General features: G+C 32.9%; 1 protein-coding gene across 27 annotated transcripts in view; it reads right to left on the bottom strand.

The window, feature by feature from the left end:
- ATRNL1 (attractin like 1) overlaps nt 1-12,666 on the bottom strand; it is a 519,713-nt gene that overhangs the window by 358,657 nt on the left and 148,390 nt on the right. For 26 of the 27 annotated variants that reach the window (XM_083844108.1, XM_083844135.1, XM_083844109.1 and 23 more), the window contains 3 exons: nt 11,767-11,980; nt 9,060-9,248; nt 4,377-4,595 (listed from right to left, as the gene is read on the bottom strand). In XM_083844108.1, coding sequence (XP_083700234.1) covers nt 4,377-4,595; nt 9,060-9,248; nt 11,767-11,980 — 622 coding nt within the window. Of the gene's footprint in view, nt 1-4,376; nt 4,596-9,059; nt 9,249-11,766; nt 11,981-12,666 lie in introns of those variants that run through there. The other variant, XM_083844126.1, reaches the window with a different exon arrangement.

Below are 12,666 nucleotides of genomic sequence, written 5' to 3'. Positions count from 1 at the left end.
CTTGGCTAGAAATAAAAGTGGTTCTCACTGCATGACTTAAGTTTTTGGAGTTGGTTTAGAATTTAGCAACTTAATATATTTACATTCCCTGTCAGGCTTGGCTCAGAAACTGTTAAAACTAAGTTTATAATCTCTTCTTATGTATCTATGGCTATAAGACCGTGTAGTCTAAAATCCAACATTTCTGGTCTACTGGAAAATAAGTTAGGTTTTGCTGCTTTTGAGGGGGTGGGTGTTTGTTTTGTTGTTGTTGTTTGCTTTTTTTTTTATTCTTTTGGCTAAGTCTCTTTAAAAATTACAATTTTTCTTGTTCTTTCTTGTTCCTAAGAATGCTTGCTTTTTAGACAATTTTCTGGTGTTTTCCTCTAGGCACAGTTTATACACCCTTACTGCCTTTCTCAAAAAAAGCTATAAGAAAATGCCATGAACAGCTCCATTTTGCATGAGTTCTGTTTGTATGTCTTGTACATTACATGACTTTGATCACAATTTAAAATAAATAGCACATTTGTTTGTCATTACTGTTGTTTTGTGTTTGGTTTGGGGGGGATTTTTGTTTGTTTTTTGTTTGTTCATTTTGGTTGGTTGGTTTGTTTTCCAAATCAAATCTATACTATTTTGTGGAATCTGAACTTGATGAAAGTAATATCATTTAGATAAGAGGATCCCATTACTGGTGCAACTGCAGCAGGCTTAGAGTAACTTTGACTTGAACCCTTTAAACTATGAACTTGTTGACTTGAACCTTCTGCAATATATTTAAGAACATAAATTTTAAAAATGGGATATTAGCATACTTTTTCACGTGAGGATGAACACCAGGTTTTTTTGTTTGCTTGTTTTTCCCTCTTTTGCACAAAGTGATCTATTGCCTTCAAATGATATATGCATAATGACAGAGTCTATCAGATGTCTGGAGCAACCATTTACCTATTATCACATCAAAAGTGAGTGATGCGATCAGAAAGAAAATCCAGTGCATCATATCATTACACACTACCTAAATTTTGCAGTAAGTGGAACAACTCACTTATACGCAACAGGTCCTGAAGATGACCAGCAGGGCTGCACATAGAAGTGAAAGTTGACTGCAAAATCCCTATTTTACCTAGTGAACAGATATTCTTTATTTATTTATTGTGCATAAAATCAGTGTAATTAGAGTAAAGGAAGATTGCCTAATTAAGAAAGTATCGTAGCGTCAGGATAACGTTCAGTTCTGATGTTCTTTAAGTAGTGAGACATTGATTTGTAATTCTATTTTTTCTATTTTATTTCTATTCTTTCTAATGATTATCCTTGTATGTCTTCATTTTTGTGTTATTTAAAGGATAAATAAAAGTATTAATCACATTTTCGATTGTGAATTCTATTTTACTGCAAGTCATAATATTAAGAGCTATCACATATGAGCAGGAAAGCCATACATTTTGTTAAGGCACAAGAAAATGAAGTAGATTTTAAATGAAACTGAAAATGTATACAGCATACATTATATATACCAGGACCAATGCAATTTATAATTTACATGATACACCATTTTAAAACAATACTATATTTCTGCTGTCTTTCCTGTATCTTATTATTAAGGAAAGCGAAAAGTCAGATGAATTGCACAACTTGACAACTTTCTGCGATGCAGACAAGATGGCAATCACACTGAGGGCACAGTATTGAAAACGTAAAATAATAAAATGAGATGCTGTAAAATGACTGTTTAAATAAAACTACAGGGTTAAATTTTAAACACACATTTTTCACTTAGGTGATTTTAACATACATCAATGACAGCAAGAGGGTAAATTTTTTCATGCATACAGATGTGATTTAGCTGAATCTTCAGTGCGGTTCCCTTAAGATAAGCAATTTCATGTCCAATTTATGATCTCTGTGTTGAAATGGTTGGTGATGCTGACAACCATTGATAATTATAGTTTAAAAATACTTACTAATAGGAAAATACATTTAAAAAAACATCTCTGCATCACAATCTGGAACTGGTGTAAAGATACTTCAACTAGCAAACTAACAAGAACCAGTTTACAATACTGAGACTGCTTTTCAGAGGAGAACCTTAGTCATTAAAGACAAACTTGGACAAGCTCACATCCTTCTTAAGCTTCTATTCTCATGAAAGAAGTCCCAATGCTATTCATTTTCCTTTACTTTTCTAAAAAAAAAAAGGTAATCATATCAAAAGAAATGCTATGACAGCTGCTTTGAGGACTATTGATTTCAAAATGACCAGTTAAAAAAAAAACAAACACTTCTGAATACCAGTTTTAAACACAAATACAGTTGCCCTGAGGCACTATGAAGAGCATGGAGATTAACTATTTATATAGGACATTTATATATGTCCTTACTTTCCCCTCACATATAAATATATATTATTTATATATAAACATGTATATACATCATTTATATAAAAACATGAATGGTTTAGCCAATTGCTCATCAATGTAGCAGAATTATTTTCAAAGCAAATGTTATAACCTATTTATTTTTATTTTCCAAACTACAAAATGTTCAGTAATTTTATACAGATTTAGTATCGATTCTATTATATTTCAGGTACATCAACTGAATGTTTCCAGATTGCTGGGCTAAGAAGAATAAATTATGTTAGTATGATCTATTACAGTTAATGTTGTAAAAAAATGGAAACAAACGCTTAGGAACAAAACCTACAGCCTATATCAAAATGAAATTTCACATCAGCTGGAAATTTTAATTCTATGCCTTTGGAAAGATTTGCCTCTTACAAACTCATACAAGTAATAGTTGGTTTTTTTTGTGTGTGTTTTAGTGTGTGTGTTTTGTTGTTGCGTTACTTTTGTTTTTTATACTGAAGTGGAACTTCTATGCATCCTTGGCTATGAATATGAATAGAGAATTTTGAATAGAGAATTTTATCCATGAAGAATAAATGTTAAACAAAGTGATTAAGTCTTCTAACTCAAACATTTTAGACATGCGATATTTATATCCATTACCATTTCACTAGTGGTAAACAGTATGCATTTCAGTGAAAGCCAAACAATACACTTACTATTGACATACCTATATTGTAACCAAGACAAATTACTTCAGTTTCCAGACAACATAATATCATTCTATTGTTTCCAGAAATTTACTACAGGCTTCTTTATTCCAGTAACAATATTAGATGGTTTAGTTTTCTTGTTTGTTTTAATTTAGACCTCAACAGTGCTACCTTGGCTTTAGACTTCATGTCATTTTAAAACTTTAAAAATTTCTACCCTCCACTATTTCAAACAAACAGGTTACAAAAACAAAACCTAAAGATTCTACTTCCTAAATAATATACAAATACACACACATATTTAAAACTATACACACATGCACATACATGTGTACAGAACATTCTAATGAAAAAGATAAAGTACCCAGAGGAGCAAACACAGCTGCATGTACCCATAAAAAGTTTTGATCCTAAAAAAGCTCCAGCTTCCATATTTACCAGCAGTAGGAATGCTTGCTGGAAAAATAACACTTCAGCAAAATTACATGATTTATTCTAAAAATAAAAACACAAAATTAAAATAAAAATAAATCAAGATGTCTTTAAAACTGTAATATTTATTGTAAATTACCACTGGAGGTCTGTCCAACTCCACAGTGTGCTGGACATTTGCTCCCACTTCTGCACTGATGCAGCTACCCTGCCTTCAGGATCTGGATGTTTCCATACAGGAGGCACAGCTTCCACCATCTTAAAGCACCTGATGTCTTGCTTACTTTTCCAATCAGCTCAAAAATTAAAATGTTATAACGTATGTCTGCTTTTGTAGTCTTAACATACTATTTATGTCTAAGGAGTAAACTAATCTGGAAGCACAGCTCAGACACTTGGCAGCCCCGCAATGCTCTCTCACAGCCATATGAGCCTTGGTGTGAGCAGCTGGGATGCAGGAAGCTCCTGCTCCTGGCCATCAGCAGTTGCCTATAGGTAATTTCTCTGCAACTGCACCCTTTGATGGATACAAAAGATAGAAGAACAAAAAACTGAAGGAAATATAGCTGGATTTCAAAATGTGTAAGGACAAAATGGGTGAGAACTTATTTACAAATAAATGGCAATTTTGATTAAACTATTTGTATTAAATTTCACACACGAATGTGCACAAAACTGAGCACATTTGTGTTCACTAGATAGAGACAGAAAAGAAACTTTAGGAAATATTTTGGAAAAACATCTATCCCATGCAAATATTATCTGTATTCCTCAAAATTAAGACATTACTTTGATGTGTCTAAACAGAGAAACTTTTATTTCATATCATAAGCTCAGGAATGCTACAACCAAAAAATAATTTTAAAAATGGAAGATAAAACATATCAGCAGACTTTACCTGGACACTGGATAAAAGACCACTCATAGTTTTTCTCTTTTGGGCAAAGACTAGCATCGAGTGCCATTTCATTAGAATGCATGCTAACAGGCTTCATCGGTCCTCTTGATGATCCTTCCAAACATTGCCCTTTTCCAGTGTTACTGGGATCATTGCACCATCCACAGCCAGGCTGTTCCAAGCACTGCCCACAGGTCCTCAGTCCAGAGCAGTTTTGAGCTTTATTAGATGGAATACAATATTAATGCAAGTTTTTTGTTTGTTCGTTTTATGTTTAGCTCTTAAAAAAAAAAGGCTAGATTTATACAACAATTAGAAAGAAGAAATAACTTTGCATCACTATATCGTGCTACAAATTCAAAAGTTTTAGTAACATTTCTAAGACTATCTCCATGTTTCCTTTAAAAGATCACAAAATACACTACAGGTGATTACTACACCATGAACCACCAAAAAACATTTCAGGTAAACAAAGACAATGAAACAGAAGAGCAATATTACACATCTTCATCTAACTTCAAATCCCATGTTAAATATCTATTTTGTGTTTATATTATTTATACATATTTTATGGAATGCATATTACTAATTTTACTCATGTAAACTGTTCTTCCAACAGGAACACTCCAAAATTCAAGAAAAGGTCAACAATGCAAAAAAGAGAAAAAATGTGGTAATTCAAATTCAAACCAAAATTTGGGCACTAAGTTTTAGGATGATATCTGTTTATTCATCTACAAACATGACTTGGTCTTATCATCTTGAACTTTTGACATAAGCTTGCACAGTAAATGTTTTAAAAAAGGATTGAAATTACAAATCATAATTCAAGATATAGTTCAAACATAATGGTATTAAGAATCTTGTCTTTTACAGTAAATCAGTTGTTTGTTTTTGCATACTAAAATCAAATCTCTAATTATTTTATACTGTACCTTTTAATAAAATAATTACATTTCTCATAAAAATGGTCATCCTCATATTTGAGCAAATCTGTTTAGAACCAAATAAAATTCATATTTTGAAGTTACTGGCATTTCTTATTAATAACAAATTACCAATGTAGTATCTTCAAGAGCGTTGTTAGAGTTTAAAAGGTTAAGCTTTTTATACTACACTCATGTTTAAAAAAACTTCAGCAAGATCCAGAAATAATCTAAGATTATATATAAAGTATTTTAAAGTGTTTTTGTTGTTGTCGTTGGACACTCAAATGGATGCTACACTGTCATAAGTTAAACCTTTAAAATATCTGATGTAATGAACTAGGTAAAGCATGACGACTCAATTATTTGTAATTGTTTTCTTCCCATTAAAAACTCAATTCTTATGCTACTGTTAGGAAAAGGGTAAAGCTAGTTCGGGTCTTGGAGACATTTTTACTTTTTAAAACAGATTTCACTTGTCCTCCTGATGATCCTTCCTAATAATGCTGTGGAGGCATTTTAACTTTTTAAAATTCTTCAAACTAAAAACTCTTAACAATGAAAAAAATACCATATGCAATGACAATTGCCACAGAATCCATAGAAACTTTGAAAATCCATAGGAGAAAGTATAAGAAATATACTTAAGAAAAATAAGAGTGGGAAAGTTTCAGGTGAATTTCTCTGAAAAAAAAAATAAATAAAAAGGAAAGAAATTCAGGACTAACAAATAAGTAAGCTGAGGTCTACAGAAGGCTAGCTCTCATCACCAGGAAAAAGTAAAACTGTCAAAATAATCTCTTAATACGACCATGAGTCCACAAAATAATTACTTCTTATAAGAAATAAATCTGGTGAGTAATCTCTTATCAGCTGATTTTAAATCAAATTAAATGGATTTTCAGGATTTCCAAAATGACTGATGTTGAAATGATGGGGTTCTGCTAGTACATACACGATTGCATAGCTCCAGTTTAGAATTTAAATTGTAAAAATTATCAAGTAACTTTTACTCCAAATAATGATAGAACTATAAGAACAAGCACCAGACTTAACATTTTTTTTTAAAAAACTGTTCAAGGGTTGGTTCAAAGAAAGGTGCAATCTGAACGTGAAAACAATCACAAACAGAAGAGAAGAATAAAATCTTACAAAAGAAAAGACAATGAACAGAAGCACTTTCTGTGTCTGCATACATATATAGTTGAATTCCATTCTTCAAGTAGAAACACTGCCCCTTGACAAGGGAACCGCCTTCATTACCTCAGCAGCATTAAGGATAAAGCTACCTAATTTTCACATGATCTAGATTGAAACAGTGTCTGAATCATGTTTCATTTGTACAGTCATTTTCTTGTTTAATGCAAACTCTTCAATGCTTTAAATTCGGGGGGGGGGGGGGGGGGGGGGACAGCCTATTGACACTGAATCTTGTTTTTCTTTAATTTGTGGAGTAGAAAACATACTCTGATACAAAACTCCCTTTCATAAAGATGAGCCGGCATACAACAAATCCCATTTGGCTTATTTAATATAAAATCTTACAGACTTGACAAAAAACAACAATTAAATTAAAAACATTTTTTTTTTGTATTCCCCAAACAAAGAGAATCTGCCTGATGTACAAATACCACACAAGCACAGAAACAGAATTACAAGTTCACACTGATGTAATATATGCCATTTTAAAAAGCTAAGCATCACTCACATGGCATTCTGTCAATTTTAACTCCAAATTTTCAATCATCTTATCTTCTGCCACAACTCACTATCAATTTTTTAAGTTGTAAAATTAAGTCCTTTTAGGACAGGAAAAAAGCTTAGTGGACTGTTTAAAGAGTGAAACCTTTATATAATTACGGTATTATTATTTCAAATATACATGGGACAAGAGAATAAGTTTCTGTTATTTATTTTTCAATCAAACAATTGCTGATGACTAGCTTTAGAGGACAAAACCCTATTTCTTGTCCACGCTGAACCGGGACACTAGAAGCTGGATTAATATCTGAATTTTACATTTTACATTTTAGCATGAAATTTTACCAGAACAGGTCAACATTGTACTGGCTATATTTTATGATTACTGCGAATGAAAGAGGAGTCTCAGTTAAGTTAGAAATACAGGCTCTGCAGGTTTCACTATCCTTGGATGATTTCAAATGAAAGAAAAAATTCCCTGTTTTATTTTCCTTTTAAACCAATCATCTATCCTAAGAGTAGAATGTATCAATGGATCCCAGACATGGATCCACGGATTACAGACATGGCAGGACCTTATTTTACTTAATTTCGCCTCTTGGACTTAGGCGAAATAAAAGACCTTTTGTCTTTGTATCCATAATATATTAGATGAAATCATAATCAAATTATGACCCTGAAGCACGTTGCTTCTTCTTGTCCAGCATCATCAACTCTGCCACAATATAACCAAATATAAAATGTTCCAGAGACTATGATATCAAAAGACTCTCATGGAAAGAGAAAGGATGTCAGAAACCACTAGTAAGACTCTCAAAAAAGAGCAATAATGAGACTTTGATGGTCAGCTTCAGGAATCCTATATCTTAAGTTGAAGTCCCACTGGATTAGAGTCCTTTACAGGTGGAAAATATTTTAACCAAGTCTTTAAGGATGGCAATTTGTGAAAATTGTAAGAACTGGTCTTCTGTAGGATGATGTCTGAGGAATTTTTCTAAATAGACCATGACTGAGACGAGAATCTAAAGCATCAGGTAGCTTGCTCAAGTATCTGTGAATTATGGCACTGATACATGCTGGAACTGCATGGAGCTGAATTTAACAAGGTCCAGCCAGTTCAGACTTCAGAAAAAAATTGCATTAGCTGAATAGTACACCGAAAGGCATGTTGAATAGGTTTCTTTTTCTCCTAGAGGCATTGGATAGATTTCTGATGAAATGTGTTTCCAAAAGGGACATTTGGGGAATACATTTGCTGCATAACAAAGAAAGGAAACATTTGTCTTTTATTTCCAAAGGATGAAATGAGCACATCTCAATCTTGTACATTAATACAATCTGACCCAGTCTGATCACATGCGACAAAAGTTTTCTGCGCCTCGTTTTATCTGCTGAATAGCCTACTATTCTTTCTACTTCCATGGAAAGGGCAAACAGTTTGCAAGAGTTTATAAACTAATTGCAAATTAGAAGAATTTACAGAGGACCTAGACCATTTGTTTTACCTATGTGTTACAGTATTCTCAAGACTATTACTATCGTTATTACATTGTTTTATCTTTGCATTGTAGGAAAATTGACTTCATTGACTCTGCTAACAAAACGTACAGCAGAATCTTAAAAACACTAAACTCAGTTCATCTCCCTAGATGTAATATCTAAGGTCTACACATTATGTCTCCAATTTTACCAGTATTTCGTTCTAACTCATGGCCATCATTTCATACACCAAAGCTAGTCATAGAAACAAATCACAGTATTTTTATCTAAAAATAATAAACACTTGTTAACTGTCTCATTTAAATATGTCACAGACCATATATCTATAGTCCCTATAATATAGGACTAAATACCTTTCATCATAAAATAATCACCAATATTTCACCTGTATCTAGAAAAATACTTGCACAGTGCTGACAGCTGATATTAGTAGCTCTATTCATCTGAAATTGTTTTTAATCTTTAGTGAATGTGCTAAATCATATAGGTGTTCTTCTGAGTGGACAAAAATTAAATCATTATATTTAATAGGTCAAATGTTCAGTAAGGTACTTACGGGAGCATGTGGCAGTTTGCCATTCTAGACATTGTCCATAGGGGAAGGAGATTATATAGGCGTTTGAATCAACGCATCGTTTAGTACTGCTGCACCACATACATTCCATACCATTACTCGTACAGTTGGAACATGTTGTTCTCAGGGAGCATGGCTTTTTGCATGGTCTTGCATTCTGGTTGGGACTAACTGAAAGACAATCACAAAAAAAAAAAAAATGTAATTTTGAACATAAATTCAATTTGTGTTTGGTGTTTTTTTGTTTTGTTTGTGGTTTTATTGTTATTATTATTATTATGTTTCATTAGAAATATCCTTTTTCAAATGAAAGATGACTTTGATTTTTAAATAGCCATAAAAAGTTTGGTCCAAACTTGTGGTGAAGTATTTAAATACAATAAACATTTATAGAAATTAAGTAATCCTCAGTATAAATCATACACTAGCTCTAAAATAATTCATTTTAAAAGGATCACAGCAATCTTATCTATATACCAAGATCATAAATTTAATTTTTATTGCCTGCTAAGGTCAGTTTAGTTACTTGCACATATATGATGTAAAATACATATCAAACTTTTATAACAATTACAGTAATCTATAGATTTCTGGGTCTATTGTTCTTGTTAGTACTACTTACTTACGACTTATTTGTCTCCTAAAATTTTGCACTATAGTGTACATATGAAAGTCACTAGAATGCAAAGAGAAAGAAACAAAAGGAACATTATTCAATGCACATCTTTTGTTGTTTTTGTTTTTTTTTTTGGTGGTGGTGGTTTTTTGTTGTTGTTGTTTGTTTTTTGTTGTTTTTTTTTTTTTTTTAGGCGGAGACCACATTTTCACTAGGTTAGTAGTGTATGTTAACTCAAGCAGTTGAAACCAAAAGAATTTGCATACTCTGCTCATTTTCTTTGATTTCAAGGTGAGTTCTCAACTCATTCACCGTCTTTTTTTTAGCACTCCCAATCACTAAACCTGGTTTTGGCCTACTTATGCATGCATTCAAGCTGTGATTTGTTCTTAATTATAAATAAAATAATAATTTAAAATGGACAAGAAAAAATCTATCAAAAATCAGCCAAACTACAAAAGTATTCTCATAAGGTTGAAGTACTTAGACTTCTACTGTCTCTGAAATACCTCAAGAACAAAAACAATAATTAAAAAAACAGATACCATTCACAGATGCACATAATGTTCATGTAACTGGAAAACACCGCATCTTAAAAACATCACTTGTGTTCCACCTAGTGTATCTTTTATATTTTGAGGTCTCTTGAATTATGAATCTTTTATTATCCTGAGAAACATCTGGTAAATAATCATTAACTCAAAACTAACACTGTGAAAAAAAAAATTAATTAATAGGAAATAGAGGTGGCATTAACAACATGTTTACTTTGCAATTACATTACTATTTGGAGTTATTCGTAAGAAAATAAAAGATTGTTAAGATCACTCTTTGGTTATGCAAGTAAAGCATAAGAACTCTTAACTATTTCACAGCTAAAATATCAGATTGATAGATTGTGTTATCAACATACAATGGAGCTATTTTCCAGACAATGAAAAAAAACAAATGTTAATAGGAAACATAAAGTGCTTCATGTGCTTAACCACATAGCTATGAAGAGAAACATGGGACAATTAGAGCACGAAAATGTTAATTTGAAGTATAACATGGTTGTTCAGGGTCTAACAGCATGGGTTGATTAGATAGGAGTCATACTTCTTGTTAGCAAATGAAGAATAGCAGATATGAGAAGAATATATTTTAAGAAACCCTGAGAAAGCAAGGTTAAAAAATATCAATATCTATCTTAAAAAAAAAAAAAAAAGTTGGATGCAATTTGCGTTGCTATCCGGACAGTAAGCAACTCCTCTAACTCTAGCAGCACACTTTAGCATCCTAAAAGCTATAGAACCTAAAAGTACCCGTAGCAAGCACATATGCAATATGCAATAGATATTGAAAGTGCCAGAATCCAGCTTCTAACCAAATAGAATATTTAGGCTCCTCTGCAGGACTGCTCATGTCCTTGAGTGACTGCAACTCTAGTTGCCTTTGTTGGTTACCTATTTCTACACTGGGGGATCCGAAGAAGGGGAACGTGCTGAGAAAGCTTCCCAGCTTTCCAAGCACTTTGGGTAGACACTAGCGGGCCATCTTACTGACGGACATCAGTCATCCCCTTTTCCAGTTTCTCAAAGTATCAAGAACTGACAAGTGAGTAGCTGCCGCTGTATCCTTTAGAAACAAAGAAACCTAAAAGATGGAACCTAGCATTTTGTGTTTGTTTTTTTTTTTTTTTCAGTCTTTTAGATCATTGAAATGTTTAATGATGTTCAGGGAGATTCAGAAAGAAAAGTTGTTTTAGCAGCATCAGCTTTGTTGAACATCACCCCAGACTCTTCACGCTACAGTTACTGTTGTCACTAACTACTACTGATTTAATGCCACCTTATAAGACTTTTGGTGTCATGCAGGTGTCAAGCCATGTAAGCTATTCTGCAAATAAATATTTGCAAATTAGGAATATTAATCATTATTTAGAGGTGCACATTTTTTAAAAAATATAAACTAAAATCTTGTTTTGTAATTACTTAAATCCAAATTGCCCAATAATCCCTTTTAGCCAAGTGAAAATCCAGACAGCTTGCTAATCATGACAGTAACGGTAACTGAGTACAAGAGATTGCTTACCGACAGGTTTTTCACAGACAAGACCATCTGCCATTGCAGTGCATGGATTCGCTTTCAGACCTGCCACCTCTGCTCTTTCTAGATATGCACAGAAGCCAGAGTCATTTGGCTCTCCAGGAAGCCATTGCAGAGTTGTATTTGTAAAAGGAGACATGTCATCCCATCCCCAGTAGGAGATGTTGATCTTGCGTAAGCCTACCCAAGGTGAAATTTTCTATGAAGCAGAATGAAACAAATGTGAGATAATTAGTTAAACACTGATTAATACTGTTTGATAAAGAGTTAGAAACCTGGTTGAATGCTCATAATGAAACTGTATTCTTTTCCAGTGGCTACTATACTGATTACTAATTGCTAGGCCAATATGGATAATAAAACACACAGAAGTTAGGAGCACTTCACAGAAATCAAAGTTCACGGGAAAAAAATAATAAATATAAATATTCTATTCTTTAAAGTCTGTGCTGCTGATACTGGTCAGCATCCACCAGCAGTTCAGAGTCAGATGAAAGTGGTACATCCACAGTTTCAATGCCAGTAAATACACAATATACCTTTAGTATTGATTTCTCTGCTACCAACAACATTACTACAATAACATTGTAATTACTACAATGCTACAATAAGCATCAATTCTCAAAAAATAATTATGATGGATCAGTAACATCAGATCACGCTAATTCTACTCACTTTTATCATTTCATATGATTTATTCCATTACCTACAGAAAAACAGATTTTGAGGAGCAAAGGCTTTTATCTGCTCCAGGATAAATCTACATATATCTCTCGCTCCGATCCCTGAAAAATCTCAGGATACTGAAGGCACACTTTTCTTCACGTAATCTCTGTTCATAGGCAGCATTCATTAACCCCAGTTTAACCGTAGGGAAGAGAGTTA

The sequence above is a fragment of the Anser anser genome (assembly GCF_964211835.1).
Source record: "Anser anser genome assembly, chromosome: 7".
Classification (NCBI taxonomy): Eukaryota; Metazoa; Chordata; class Aves; order Anseriformes; family Anatidae; genus Anser; species Anser anser.
Note: the sequence above shows the minus strand (reverse complement) of the source record. Positions and strands in the feature narration are given on the sequence as shown.